Here is a 16639-nt window from a genome sequence, read left to right on the forward strand (position 1 = left end):
AATAATACAATTATAAATTTTGCTTAGATTTTGAATTTCTGACCTTTTGTTAAATCAATATGTGGAACCACAAGAAATAACAACAGAGGAAAACGAACATCTTGGTGGATCGATGAAGTGAAAAGAGAAATAAAAGAAAAGAAGAAATTATGGAAAGAATACATCCAAGACAAAACACAACAAAAATATGAAAATTATAAGAGACAAAGAACAAAAGTTAAAGAGATAGTTAAGAAAGAGAAAAAGAAAAGTTGGGAAAAATTCGGGGAAAAAATGGAAGAAAACAGCACAGAAAACGTAAAATTATTTTACAGAACACTGAAAAACCTAAGAAGCAACAAAGAAACGAAACTGAAACAAATAATGAACAAGGAAGGAACAATAATAAACGACGATAAGACAATAATGGAAAGATGGAGGGAACATTTTCAGCTGATACTGAATGGAAATCAAGCGAATACAATGGAGAAGGAAAGCCACAACAGGAGAGTATCCATGAAAAACACGGAAAATACAGAAACTATAGAAAAAGAAGAACTGGAAGAAGCAATAAGAAACATAAAGATTGGAAAAGCACCAGGAAGCGATGAAGTAGCACCAGAAATGATGAAATATATAGGAGTAAAAGCAAAAGAAAAATTGTTATACATATATAACCTAATATGGAAGAGAAAAGTAATACCCAGAGAATGGACAAATGCAGTAATTATACCTATATACAAGAAAGGAAACACAAGAGACTGTAGGAACTATAGAGGTATATCACTACTATGTGTAGCAGCAAAAGTATACGAAACCATAATAGAAAGGAAAATTAGAAAAGAAATAGAACATAAATTAGAGGATGTACAAAGTGGATTCAGGAAAGGACACAACACACAAGACCATATATTCACCATGCAACAAGTAATAGAAAAAGCCTTAAAGAAAAATAAAGAAATACATCTGAGTTTTATAGACATGGAAAAAGCATTCGACTCAGTCAAAAGAAAAGATATATGGGAAAGTCTAAAGAAGAAACAAGTAAGTGAAGAACTGATAGAAGCAACAAAGAGTATATACATGAAAACAACAAATACAGTAAGAATGTTAAATATACAGTCAGAACCATTCGAAACAACCCAAGGAGTTAGACAAGGGGGAAGTCTCAGCCCACTACTATTCATAAATGTTATAGATGAGATAGTGAAAGAATGTAAGAAAACATTCAAGAAATACTGCATCGGTTGGAACAGAATGCAAATGATAAATGCTGAGATGTGTATATTTGCAGACGACATAGTATTAATTGCGGAAACTGCAGAAAAACTGAAATACAACTTAGAGAAATGGAACCTAGAAGCAAGCAAATACAACCTAAACGTAAACAAAGAGAAGACTCAAATAATGAAAATATCAAGGAAACAAGGGACGGAAGATCAAATAGAAGTAATGATAGACCAACAAAAAATAATACAGACAAATTCATACAAATACTTAGGAACAGTAATCAACAACAAAGGAGACATCGAGGATGACCTTAACAACAGAATGGAAAACACAGGAAAACTATTCCAAGCACTAAATAGAGGATTCCTTAATAACAAAGAAATATCAACAAAGACCAAGATGACAATATACAAAACAATATATAGACCTACAGTGACATATGGAGCAGAAAATTGGATATTAAACAAAAGACATCAGAGCAGAATTCAGGCAGCAGAGATGAAATACCTCAGAAGAACGATAGGAGTAAAAAGAACTGATAGAATCAGAAATGAAGAAATAAGAGAAAGACTCAAAATCAAACCGATACTCGAGACAATCAAAGAGAAAAAACTGGCATGGTTCGGACATCTAACCCGGATGGACAATAATAGACAAGTTAAAAGAGTGTGGGACGCCAAACCAATAGGGAAGAACAGAAGAGGAAGACCCATTAAAGAATGGAACAGTGACATCTCGCAGATACTACAGAGTAAGGGTAAGACTTGGCAGGAAGCAACACAGATGGCATCCAATAGGAAGGAATGGAGAAAGTTCGTTAAGAGCTAGGACACCTCAGAAGACCGTCAAATAGTGTAATGTAATGAATTGTATTTTAAACGGCCCAACACCGAAAGGTACAAATGGGTCTACTGATTAAGTAAGTAAGTAAGTTGTTTAAATTATGGGATCTAGTCTTTCACCCATTCTAAGTAGCTATGTAATGGATGATGTTATCAGTGATTGTATCAACAGTTGCACTTTTTTCATTCCTTTTATTAAAAGATATGTAGATGATTTAGTTTTGGCACTTCCTACTTATTCCGCTAGAATAAGCTTGACCGTTCAACTAGGCCCGGAATAATTTCAAAATAATACTCATTATTTTGTCTAATTACTTATTTAGTTGTCAAAACAGATACATTATTACCTAAAGAAGTGAAAGTGGGTCAATTTAGAAATTATATAGTAAATAATAAATATTTGAAAACTGATGCACATATTCCTCCCGCGATTTGGGCTTCAAGTACTAATTTTATAAATCGCACTATTAATAGACGTAAATCCTTTCATTTTACAGAATGACGGTATTTAATTTTTCCAGCTGTTTGTTTCGCAAATTTTAGGAAACACAGTGGTTAAGATTTGAATTCGGTTTCGCTAAGTAGAAATCGTTTGATTTCTCTTTTTGTTTTCCTTTCATTTTAATTTCATGAATGTTTTTATTCGCCACATCTCAACATTTTCCATTTCAGAATATTTATCATTAAACTGTAATTCTACGTTAAAAGCCAATTTGTCAGTAAAAAAGTAACAAAAAAAACAAAAGAAAATATAAGACATAAAAAACGAATTCGGCAATACTGTGACCTCAAAATAGCTTGTTATACATACCTGTATGTACCTTTGCTAAGTTGTGAATTAATTATTTAATAAATAATATTACTCTGGTATACTCCTATTATTCTAATGACACCATAACCGCACTGAATAGAAGACCTCCCGCTCGCTTTATTGTATAGACCCAAGACTTTTCACTACAAGGGGTGGTTGTCCGGTTGTAAGTAGGTAAAAAGCCCAACTTTAGTACAAGATGACGTTTAGACTATTCTTCGTGGATAGATTTCGTTTTTGTAAAGAAAGATATTTTTGAAATAGATATCGCACTGAATTTTACCGTTAGGATTTTCGAGGATAAGCCTTAAGCGGTATAAATATAATAATAAGCACAAATCATTAACTGTGACAATTTCAATATTATATAGGTATCACATCAATGTCAGACATCAGTGTCATCTGAAGGAAAAAATCAGAAATATGACACTACTTTAAATTTTAATTCTAGATCTATCTGTATTATATTGTATATTTGTCTGTTACATATTTAATTAGTCAATAATAAATGTACACATATTTATATTTAAAAAAATCATATGTTAAATTTTTTAGTGTATTACACAAACATGGTACTTAACAGACGATACGGTATTTTACTATTTTTCTCCAATAATTCTATTACCGTTGTGGAAATATCCAAACGCAGGTTATATTAACTGGATATTAATTTACGTTACATCTATATTAAGTAGCTTCTATGTTGCTTGGAGCAAGAACTTTGATGCAGCGATGCCTGTTAGGTAAATATGTATATTATTTTGACAAATATTTGCGAACTAGCCATAAGACATGTTTGATTTATATAAGGTTTAAATATTTTTTTTTAATTGTATTATAACCGTGTCAAGTTTAGTACTGTACGTGCCTTTGAATTCGCTCAGCTTGAAGGTAACTTTGAAAAGAGATAATTGTATAATTTTTACTTTGTCTACTTCCATCCAATCTTTAGCTATCACGTATAATAGTTATAGCAATAAATTATATTTTACGTACTTCATTTAACTAACAGATTTCAATTTTTACTTGATTATGGTCTGAATAATGTCAGTCTAGTTGTCTATTTATCGGATTCTAGGTGAAAAAGTAGATCAGTTTTATCTGATTTTTTTTCGATTCGCGCTAGATGGAGCTGTAATCGCGAATAAAGATTTACAAATTAGGAATCTGCAAACTAAATGTTTAGTCGAATCAGAATCTACAATATATAATAGGGGTTCCTATTTTAATATATTAAAGTTACACTCTGCCCTAACTTGCAGGGTCGTGTCTGGTGTTTCGATAGATGTTTGAAAAATATTAAACACGTGTTTTTTGGCTTGCCTTTGACGGTATATTTCTTGAGATAATGTTCCTAAGATGTTACAGTAAACTGATTTTTCCGATTATAACGCTATCTATCAACAATTTTAAAGAAAACGACACTTATTTTTTTATTAGGAATACAATTATTGCAATTAAAGTAGTAGTTCCCATATAATATTTGAACCACGTTATGTAATAACGGATTAAGCGCCAAAAATTCAAAATCGAGATAATAGGCCCATCTAGCAGATAGGGTGCAAATCTATGTATAAAAATATGTTTTTTTTTAAGTACATAATAAAGCAATTCTTAAGAACCTGTATGAAGCGACATTGGTTATTTTATTAAGAAAAATCTCACATTAAGATTTATGATATCGAATTAAAAGCCAAGCTGATTTTACAGAATTAAAAACTCTTACAACAAAAATTGGAATATCAAATCAAGCGCCAATATTAGTACATAATCCATTGTCAAAACAAAAATCCTTACCTTCTATGTATAATAACGAATCAAGCGCCACAAACAGTCGGTTAATTCTTTATTACAATACACAACATATTTATTGTCTAGCTTTCAAGAGATCGAATTACGCGACATGGTTTGTCGGATAATTCGTTATTTTAAAACAAAGTTCAAGCACTTATTGGATCATTGGGCATTGCGCATCAGTCGTCAACCAACTAGCGATAATAGTGTTGTCATTTTTTGCCAGGTTACACGTGCATAAAAAAATTAAGTATACTAAGAATAATGAATAAGTTCTAGAAGTTACAAACTAATGTGTAGCAGCTATAGAAAATACTGCAGTTTCTTTTTCCTTAAAAAAGAATGAAAATTTATCACCAGAGACGGAGGTACGTATTATATAATTAACATTTATACAGTGCGTCCATTTAATACATTTTCTTCTACTGCTAGTGTCGTCTCCTAATCGGAGGTTGAATATAATCATCACTATCTTTACTTTATCTACTGCTGCTCTAAAGAGTTCTATAGAACTAGGTACATTTGAATCAGTCCCTTAAATTCTTCAACCAGGACACTCTCCTTCTTCCTCCTCTTATCTTTCCCTGTGTCTTAGAAGTTCACATCGCTGTCCCGTTATTACGTGTCCCAGTTATTGTAACTTTCTTATTTTTTTTGTGTTTATTATTTCGTATTCTTTGCCCATTTCTCGCAATACTTCCGTATTCGTTTTCTTCTGTGTCCATGCTATTCTAAACATCCTCCTATAACACCAAATTTCAAAAAACTGTAGCTTATTTATGTATTCTTGCTTGTGTCTAGCTTTCAAGTCCATATTGCAGTATCGAAAACACGTAGCATCTTAGTGTTCTTACTCTCAGTTCTAATCTAAGGTCTTTATTGTCTGAAGTTTGGTCATTATTGCCTGAAATTCAGGTTTCTAAGTATTTAAAGCACGTGGTGTTCGTGTGTATTAAGGTATAAAAAATGCTTATTAAAAGCTTAAAATTTTTATTCTAAAGAAGATCTTTTTGGAATAGAGTCATTCCATCATCAGTTTACTAAAAGAGAGAGAAAAAATACCAATATTAAAAAAAAAGTAAGTTAAAATTTAAATAATATCGAAAGAACACGTTGGTTTTTTACTACTTACATAAAAAGTTGTTAAAAACATTGTATGTCCACATAAAAACATTGGAAGGACATCAGTATTAAAAAACAATCCTCATGGTATTTATAAAGGTAAATTCAATAGACTGTTAACTTGTTGATTAATAAAATCTGAAAATGGGGGCATCTTACATGACCCCCTGTAGCTGGTGAGGTTTTATCGACTAATATTACCTCTGTAGGGAGTCTAGGGCTAACTGATAGAAAGATGGTATGAAAAATCAGTTAGTACCCATCAATGTCAAGTGTAATGATGTAGTAGGAGCATCGAGTTAGAATCTATGGAGAAGCTATTAGCATATTAACGTATGTACTAAAAACGGCGTAGGTAGGAGTGGCTAACTGTGATATCAATATGGCGGTGGGATCATGGCCGGACTCAATAATATTAAAACTACTATAAAAATATGACTAGTTATTCAGAAGATTTAATCATAATCTAAAAAAGTGCAATACATTTTTAATAAACTATGATTTATTTATCCCGCGGTAAACACTAAAAACACGATATATTATACATACAAGATAAATTAATACAGTCAAATACTATGAATTTATTCTCTGAAGTACGGGCCATTACTTTGTTTACATATTAGTATACTAACCTGTAGAACGTTATTTCTGAAGATTTTTTATTAACATTGCTTCTGCCATTGCAACTACGTTGAAAACAAGAAACCATTATTATGCACTATCACAATATATTATTACAGTTGCTATAAAAGTATTATAAAACTAAAAATATTCGAAAAACGACAAACGTAAATAAACATATACGATCTGTCAAAGGTGGCAAAACAATATGGCCGAAGTGAGGTCGTTTTTAGTCACGTGATGCCCTCTCCATAGATTCTAACTCGATGAGTAGGAGTAAAAGTCATTGTGCTTTTGTGAATAGGCCGTTTTTAGTGAAGAATTGTGTTTTGTGTGTAGTAGGATCAATAGCAATTTTTGGTATTTTAAAAAAGGTGGAAGAATGTAAAACAATGAGTGACTGCGATGTAAAATAAATTTGGTATACCAGGGTAAGGCAAAATTTAAGTTAGGTAGTTAAAATTAATAAATCATTTTAAAGGCGATATAAAGAATGTTATTACCTAATTGTTTCCTTGTGTGAAGTAAGTATAGATAAAAGTTGGTTTGAAATTTATGGACGATGAATCGAGGAAAAAGAAATAAAAGAAAAAGAAAGAAAAGGAAATAGAAGATGAATGTAAAGATGTAAGCTGGGGATACTAAAACTGATTGTGATAAGAGACTGATAGATGTGAAGTGAGTATTTATAAGAAAACCTGTGTGATTAGTTAAGTTGGTAGTTATTGGAGAGGATGGGAAATTGGATATTGGAAAAGGGGGATGTTAGTGTAATAATGGTGACAAGAATAGAGTTAAGTATGGCGGATTATATACTTAACTCTATTCTTGTCACCATTAATACACTAACATCCCCCTTTTCCAATATCCAATTTCCCATCCTCTCCAATAACTACTATCTTAACTAATCACACAGGTTTTCTTATAAATACTCACTTTACATCTATCAATTTCTTATCACAATCAGTTTCAGTATCCCCAGCTTACATCTTTACATTCATCTCCTATTTTCTTTTTTTTCTTTTTGTTTTATTTCTTTTTTCTCGATTCATCTTCCATAAATTCCAAACCAACTTTTATCTATACTTACTTCATACAAGGAAACAATTAGGTAATAACATTCTTATTATCGCCTAAAATGATTTATTAATTTCAACTACCTAACTTAAATTTTGCCTTACCCTGGTATACCAAATTTATTTTACATCGCAGTCACTCATTGTTTTACATTCTCCCACCTTTTTTAAAATACCAAAAATTGCTATTGATCCTACTACACACAAAACACAATTCTTCACTAAAAACGGCCTATTCACAAACTTAAGCACAATGACTTTTGCTCCTACTACATCATTACACTTGACATTGACGGGTACTAACTGATTTTTCATACCATCTTTCTATCAGTTAGCCCTAGACTCCAGCACAGATCAGAGGTAATGTAAGTCGATAAAACCTCACCAGCTACAGGGGGTCATGTAAGATGCTCCCATTTTCAGTTTTCATTAATCAACAAGTTAACAGTCTATTGCATTTACCTTTATAAATACCATGAGGATTTTTTTAAACTGATGTCCTTCCAATGTTTTTATGTGGTCATACAATGTTTTTAAAAACTTTTTATGTAAGTAGTAAAAAACCAACGTGTTCTTTCTATATATTTAAATTTTAACTTACTTGTTTTTTAATATTGGTATTTTTACTGTCTCTTTTAGTAAACTGATGATGGAATGATTCTATTCCGAAAAGATTTTCTTTAAAATAAAAATTTTAAGCTTTTGATAAACATTTTTTATACCTTAATACACACGAACACCACGTAATTTGTATTCAACAGGTATACTAGCCACTCCTGGATATTTCCACTTCATGGTTTGTTCCAGTTTCACTTTTAATTCTAAGTATTTGTATTTATCAACCCTTTCTATATCGTAGGGAATAAGGGGCATTCAGGATGATATTAATGGATCATTAGACTTGGATATTGAAGTCCTATCATAGTATTTTCTATAAACGATATAACTTTTTATATGTATTAAGGCTGAGAATTTAATAAAACGTTATTATAAAACGTATTTTTTATTTTGAAACTTCAGATTAAGCACCAAATATGTCCTTTAATCCGGTATTTCGATCTTAAGTCATATATATCTTAAAGAATCATTAACGAATTAAGCGATATTTGATCGAATAACTTTTAAAATATAAATTATTTTTAAAAAATTTAAAAAACATTTTTTTTTATATGCAATACTCTTTTAAAATATAAAACTTGTCATTACTATAATTTAGAAATAGCTCGAAAAACAAATTTAAAATCTTTAAACCCATTTTTCTCAAAACTACATTTTGGCACATAATCCGCTATTACATAACGCGGTCCCTTTCAAAGTTGCCTCCTTCCCCGCTCTAGATGTGACCTGGGAGTCATGTTGGATGTCAATATGTCAGTATTGTAAAAATATGTATTGTTTGTTTACATTGTATCAGTATGTATTGTTTATTTACAGTATTCTATGTGAAAAAGTAAATAAGTTTTATCGGATTTATCCGATTCCTGATAGATGGAGCTGCAATCACAGAAAAACACATACAGATTAGAAGTACCTCAAACTAATTTTCATGGTATTCAATAGAGTTATTTGAGAATGTTTTGTAAAATCGGAATCAGCAGTAAAAAATGAGAGATCTCATTTAAAATTTCAAAGTTGCACTCTGTACCTACCAACCAATATTTTTTTAGGTTGATTATATATATATATATATATATATATATATATATATATATATATATATATATATAATATATATATATATATATATTATATATAATATATATATATATATATATATATATATATATATATATAATATAATTTATATATATATATATATATATACATATGCAATTAAAATGGGAGTTTCCATTTAGGATTTTTAAGTAGTTGTGTGTCCCACTCTCTAAGATGGAATTGGGGTGTTTGGTGTCATTTGATAGATTCGTGCTTTTCAGTTTGTCAATTCGTCATGCCAAATCGCCTACAGGCTTGCATACAGGCTAATGAAGGAAATACTTATTACCTATTAGTTTTATAAAAAATTATTGTTTTCTATACTAATTTATTTTTAAATGTAAATTTTACATTGTAAGTTTTTCACTCCAAAAAATAAATATTTTTTCGCATGCCGTTTATCTGGTTTTGAGATTTATTTAGTATTATTGAGAATTGAAACAAAATAATGTTTAACTATTCATAAGATTTTATATATAAAAATCAATAAAAAGATGAAATATTCCAATATTCCAAACTTTTGGAGATATATATATATATATATATATATATATATATATATATATATATATATATATATAAGTGTAATATCATACCCTTATTCATGTGAAGAGATAGCAGTTTGAATTCGTCTAAAAAGAGTTTATTATCGTTAAAATTCTACAATATAAATTATTAACAATAATAACATAACTAAAATAACTTAACAAATATACAAACCTAAAAAGAGAATCAAGAACAATGCTATTTCTTACGCCATTAAGTAATTTGACAATTGTACCATACAATTTACAATATGTCAATGTCAATAAAACTTAAACAGTCATACAACCTAAAACTTTAAATAACTAAAAATAACTAAGCCCTGCTGTTTCACTTAAAATAAACATAGGTTTACTTTTACATCCCCCTACCAAAAAGGTATGATAAACCATCTAAGTATATGGTTTATCACAAGGCATCAATTTTGAAATATGGAAATAATTCATATCATTCTTTTTGTATCCAATATCTACTTCATATAATGTATTTGAAATTTGTTTTTTTATTTGAAATGGTCCTACTCTTACTTGGTCAAGTTTTTTTCTATTTAGTTTTGATTTATTTTCTACATATGCCCAATCTCCCTCTTTGAATTCATAGGATTTTCTATTTTTGTCATACAGTTTTTTATTATATTCATGATGTCGTACCGAATTTTTATAGGCTATTTCTTTATCTTTTGATACATTTGTTGTCTCACACAGTTCCTCGGGAACAATCGGATCTGCTTTTCCAAAAAGCAAATATTCTGGGCTATATCCGGTTACAGAATGATCTGTTTTATTGTATTCCTCTATACATTCTTCAGCTATTTTTGTCCATGCTCGAATTCTAGTTTCATTTTGTTTGCATCTTATTCTGTTAACTAATGTCTGAATAAGTCTTTCATTTAATCCATTCGAGAATGGACAGTCTACTGCTGTAAAAATTAATTGAATATTTAAATGTTTCATATGATTTCTAAATATTTTGGAATTAATTCCTGGATACTGATCTGTTAATAATGTTTTTATGGGGTGTTTATCTTGAATTTTGGCGATTAATTTTATGAAATCATCTGTGGTCTGATTTTTAGAAGTAACTGCAAACGCATATCTGGTGAAGTGATCTACAAGTAAGTGGAGGTATTTTTTTGTCGAACGATTGCCACCAAATCCTCCTATTGTATCTAAGGACATTATCTGAAAAGGTTCTTTTGCTGGACCCAATTGTGACAGAAGACCATATTTTGGACCGATTCTTGTTTTATTTTTACAGCAGATCTCGCATTTTTGACAGATATCCTTTGCTAGTGAATCTATATTCTTAATGTAGTAAAAATTTCTAATTTTGTTTGTTACTTTACCAGCACAAATATGACCATAAAATTTGTGAACTTTTGTTATTAACTCTTTTCCAAAATCTTTGGATAAAATTATTCTTTTTTCATTCTTCCTTAATTTATAAAATATATCTTGGTTCAAAATTGTTCCTCTCATTGTATCTATAACTTGTCGATTATTATTTTGGTCTTGTTTTATCTCAGTTAATGTGACTAGGTTTACTGTTCTTATGAATGTTTCTGCATTTTTCATATTTTCCAACACTGGGTTTCTAGAAAGGCAGTCTGCTTCTACATTTTCTTTTCCAGGTTCATATTTAATGTCGAAGTCAAATTGTGAAAGAAAATGTGTCATATCTCCTAATTCTTCATCTGGTCTTGTACGAAGTTCTCTTCCCTCAAGGGGTTTATGATCAGTAATAACGAGAAATTTTTTTCCCATTAGCCAGTATTGCCAAAATTTTATTGCTTCTTTAATTGCCAGGCATTCTAAAAAAATAGCCTTTTTATTTTTTTGATATTTGTTCAATTTTTTTGAAAAGTATGCTACGGGTTTCATTTCTCCATCTCTTTGTTTTTGTTTCAGAACCGCACCAATTCCTAGAACACTAGCATCTGTATATATAGTTATAGGAGCATTTGGGTTAAAAATGGCTAGTATAGGTTCAGAACAGAGGATATTCTTCGCCCTATCAAAAGCTGTTTGGCAGCTTAAAGACCAGTGGAATTTGATATCTTTTCTAAGTAAATTATGTAGTGGCTCTAATAACCTAGCTGAATCTTTTATATATTTGTGGTAAAAATTTACTTTTCCCAAAAACTGTCGTACTTTTTTTCTCGTGTCTGGTGCTGGAAAATCTCTGATCGATATTAAATTATCATGTAACGGACGAACTGAATTGTGTCCCACAATGTGTCCCAAATATTTAACCTCTTCTCTTGCAAAATTACATTTTAGAAGTTTGAGCCTAAATCCCTCTTCAATAATTGCTTTCATAAGTCTTTCTATATGGTCTAAGTGTTCTTCAAATGATAATGAGAATATTAAAATGTCATCTATGTAGTTTATACAAAATGAATTTAAATTATGCTTCCTGATAATATTACTTAAAATTCTTTGAAATATTGCGGGAGATGTTTTAAGCCCAAAAGGTAAGCATTTCCATTGCCAATGACCACTTTGGGTAACGAAGGCTGTCTTGTATTTATCTTTTATCCGAACTGGAATACACCAAAAAGCAGAATTTATATCTAAAGTAGTAAAGAACCTAGCATTCCTTGTTTTGGTCAAAATCTCGTCAATTAAAGGAAAAGGTTGGGGTTCAGGAATAATTAATTTGTTTAACTCACGAAAGTCAATGCACAATCTTGTTTTAGATCCTTCATCTTTTTTGAAAGCCAATGTAACAGGTGCTGCAAAAGGTGAAGATGATTCTTCTATTAAATTTGCTTTTAATAATTGTCCTATTTAAAATTCTATCTCTTTTTGGTCTTCTATCGAGCATCTATAGGGTCTTTTTGCAACAAATTTATGTTCTAAAAGTTTAATTTGAGCTTCATTATTTTGAACCTGCCCAATGTCAAATTTATGTTTTGCAAAAATATTGTCATATTTATTTAGTAATATTTCTATTTTATTTTTCTGATATGGCAATAAATGTTGTAATTTTGCTTCAAAAAGTTCTGTGGGAATTCCCTCATTAAAGTTTATGGAGTATTCTGTAATATTAATATTATAATTAAATTTTTCGATTTTTTCTTCAATTTTTCCGTATAATCTTTGATAAATCTCTAAATCAAAATCTTGTTTCATTTGAAAATTTAAAATAGAATCTAATCCGAGTAGAATATCGTACTCAAAATATTCATCATTAATTACAAAAAGATTAATATTTTTCTCAATTTTATTAATTTTCAGTTTTGCAATTAGTTTTCCTGTAAAATTTGTTCTGCCATTTATCGTTTTAAACATATTCCTATCTTCTTGAATATCTAATACTAACTTTCTTGCCACCTTCGAATTCAGAAGAGTAACATTTGAGCCTGGGTCATAAACTCCACATAATTCTTTATTATTTAGGAATACTTTTAATTTGATCAATGGCAGCAAATCTAGTTTTTTTGTTCAGTTACTGTTTCATTTAATGTCTCCTGTATAGCAATATTATTAATATATTTAATATCATTTGATTTGTTTTCTTTTGTTACCTTTTTATCTTTTTGCTTTAAACGGCATATTGCCTCTGGATGAAACCTCCCAGGGAATCCTTTTCTATCACAATATTGACAAGTAGTTTTCTGTTCTTCTGGTATTATAGTAGATTTTTGATAAAAATTTGGTTTTGTCTCAAATTTATTCTTCTTTTTTATAACTAAACTTTCCAATTTTCGTAATTCACCTACCAATTTTTCCATTGTTGTAACGTCAGCTCTATTAATATTATCTTGTATATAAATTGGCAAATTTGTTACAATTAAATCAATTAGTATATCAATGGGAAAATCATTCTTTATATTTAGCAATAAATTTTCTTTACGAAACGCATAATCAACAATACTACCACCTATATACCTAAAAGAATAAGCTTGCCCATGATTATGCCAACCTGTTTCACAAAAACTATCTAAAAAATTAATTTTCCATACCTCAAAACTGTTATCTAAGCCTAATGTTATTATTTTTGATTCAAACCATTCTTTTGCTATTCCATCAAGAAACAAACGTAGAATCAAAATCTTGTCTTCATCAGCAACCACCTCACATCGCAAACATTCTGATTCGAAGGTCTTGAGCCATGAATTCATTGGAACATTATTTCCATCAAAATTTCGAAGTACAAAATCATCTTTTATTTTTTTTAAATTTTTCTTTTCAACTTTAGGTAAATTTGTGTCATTAAATTTCTGGAGCAACTCAGCAAATGATGGAAATTGTTTAGCTGTTTCTATCTTCTCATACACTGGTAATAAGGTCTGTTGTAAGTACTCACTTTGATAAACCACATCACCATCTGAATCAAAATAAATCTCCTTCAAATTGTCTTCTAATGCTATAGTACATGTTCTAAAGGATCCTCTTGTTTTCATAGATGCTAATATATTCTTCACTTTTTTCAGATGAAATAGTTCAGAATGATCAATTTGAAGTTGTTTTTCAAAGGGGATTTCATAATAAAAACGGGACCCTGTTGGCTGCAGCCACTTAAATTTATATACATTTTTCTTACTATCACTACTGTTTGCTTCTATAGCCATGCAAATTCTCATTGATGTAAAATTCATTCTTAAATATCGTTTTATCCAAATAACGGCTTGGAAATTTATAGTTATCACTATATTTTTTTTTTATCAGCTTAAGTTCTTGATTTATAAGTGTAATATCATACCCTTATTCATGTGAAGAGATAGCAGTTTGAATTCGTCTAAAAAGAGTTTATTATCGTTAAAATTCTACAATATAAATTATTAACAATAATAACATAACTAAAATAACTTAACAAATATACAAACCTAAAAAGAGAATCAATAACAATGCTATTTCTTACGCCATTAAGTAATTTGACAATTGTACCATACAATTTACAATATGTCAATGTCAATAAAACTTAAACAGTCATACAACCTAAAACTTTAAATAACTAAAAATAACTAAGCCCTGCTGTTTCACTTAAAATAAACATAGGTTTACTTTTACATATATATATATATATATATATATATATATATATATATATATATATATATATATATATATATATATATATATATATATATATATATATATATGGTTAAACACCCTAATGATGCGCAAATAAAGTAATGTTGTACTGTGTTTTAGAATTGTTGTAGTTTATAAGTAATGGTTTTTGTCTTAAAAAAGAAACTAAATAGTTACAAAAGCTGGACTTTCAATAAAAGAGTCTACAATATATTAGTCTTTTAATCACTAGGCCTTTCAACCGCAACCTCACAATTTTTTTTTTCAAATTATTTTTTTTTTTCAAATTATTTTTCGACCGTACTGTTTTAAATATTGATTTATAGTATCAGCAATCGGTCAGGAAATAAACTCTATTTGATCAGTCTCAATATTTCGTCACGATTTTGTGACTTCTTCAGGAGATAACTGTAAATTTATTAGAATAATTAATTATTATATGTAAACAAAGTGAATATTTTAATACTTACAACTATAAGAATAAAAATTTAAATTTTTTTAGCATATCTAAATAAATGACATATTTGTTTATTTATTCATTTGGATATGATAATATCACATTCATTATCTGCTTCATTTTCAATTACTACTTCTCGAACTGATTCTGGCATCTGAGGTCCACTAAACCATTTGAATTTATATGTTTCATCTTCAAACTCCCAACCATGTTCTTTAACAATCAATTCTGTTGGTACTTTTTTATGAGCATTTGTCCAAATATTTGAAATATAATGAGCTCGCAGTAGATGTTGGTGTAATTCATCTTGACATGGTGGTAAGCTTGAAGCATCGAAATTTTGTAGTTTTTTTTTAAGGCTCGTTCACATCATGCAACTTATACTGCCGGTTAAATAGTAAAAATCTGACATCGTTTACTTTTCTTTTTGGAATTGTTCTCGTCAGTCCTGTTCCATATAAGTGACTAAGGTTTCAAAAACTTCATTACAATCGAAGTCAGTTTCACCAAGTTGAATAAAAGCATCTTTATACTTATTACATTTAGCGCATTCGTCTAGAATTACTGATCTAAATGAACGCGCATCATTATTATTTTAATATTTTAAAATAATAATGATGCAAAATTAATGTTCAAACAGAATTTGTAAAATTATAATTAACTAATGAAAAAAAATTCAATCAATTTGAAAGTTAAAAAAAATATTGAAAATATCTACAAAGTAAATTTCAAAACTTAAAAAATTGATAATTCCACTATTAAATTGATTTTTATTAATAATTATTTGTAGAATGTTAAAGGAATTCTACAAATTGAATTTTACCTATTGATAAATAGAAATAATATATTTTGTATTTGATTATTAATTTAATAATAAATCAAATTTTTCTTATATCTGAACAATCATTATTTATGCAATATAAATTTAAAAACCTTTTTATTGTAATAAAAAATAAGTAAAATTACTATTTGTTATACCAAAAATATTTAATAGTTAACATTATAAAATTACTTTAATTTAATAAAATATTAAATATCAAACATTTATTCAATTAAAAATTAATTCGTAAAATATTTGTATTTAAGAAAAAAATGTGATTTGTAAAGTAAATATGACTTTAGTTTAAAAAAAAAACATTATCATAATATCATTTTAAAACTACAAAATATTCTATAAAAGATTCAGACGATGACGTAGAGTTTTATCAAATGTTTTAGAAAAGTTTTTCTAAATTTTTTTTTCTTATCGGAAAAATCTTTTGAAAATTTTTGGAAAAAAATCATGGTATAACTTACAGAAAATTGAAAGGATTCTACAAATTAGATTTTACCTCAAAAAATTACGGAAATTTTCATTTACGGAAATTTTTTTGGAAAATTTTGAGGAAAACTCTACTTGACGCTTCTCA

At 28.9% G+C, this 16639-nt stretch overlaps 1 protein-coding gene across 1 annotated transcript in view; it reads left to right on the forward strand.

Moving 5' to 3' along the window:
* Window positions 1-16639, forward strand: part of LOC140438850 (nose resistant to fluoxetine protein 6-like) — a 151377-nt gene that overhangs the window by 121156 nt on the left and 13582 nt on the right. The window contains exon 7 of the mRNA XM_072528493.1: window positions 3418-3605. Within this exon, the coding sequence (XP_072384594.1) occupies window positions 3418-3605 (188 nt within the window). The remainder of the gene's footprint in view (window positions 1-3417; window positions 3606-16639) is intronic.

Source organism: Diabrotica undecimpunctata, chromosome 4 (genome assembly GCF_040954645.1).
Source record: "Diabrotica undecimpunctata isolate CICGRU chromosome 4, icDiaUnde3, whole genome shotgun sequence".
In the NCBI taxonomy this organism is placed as follows: Eukaryota; Metazoa; Arthropoda; class Insecta; order Coleoptera; family Chrysomelidae; genus Diabrotica; species Diabrotica undecimpunctata.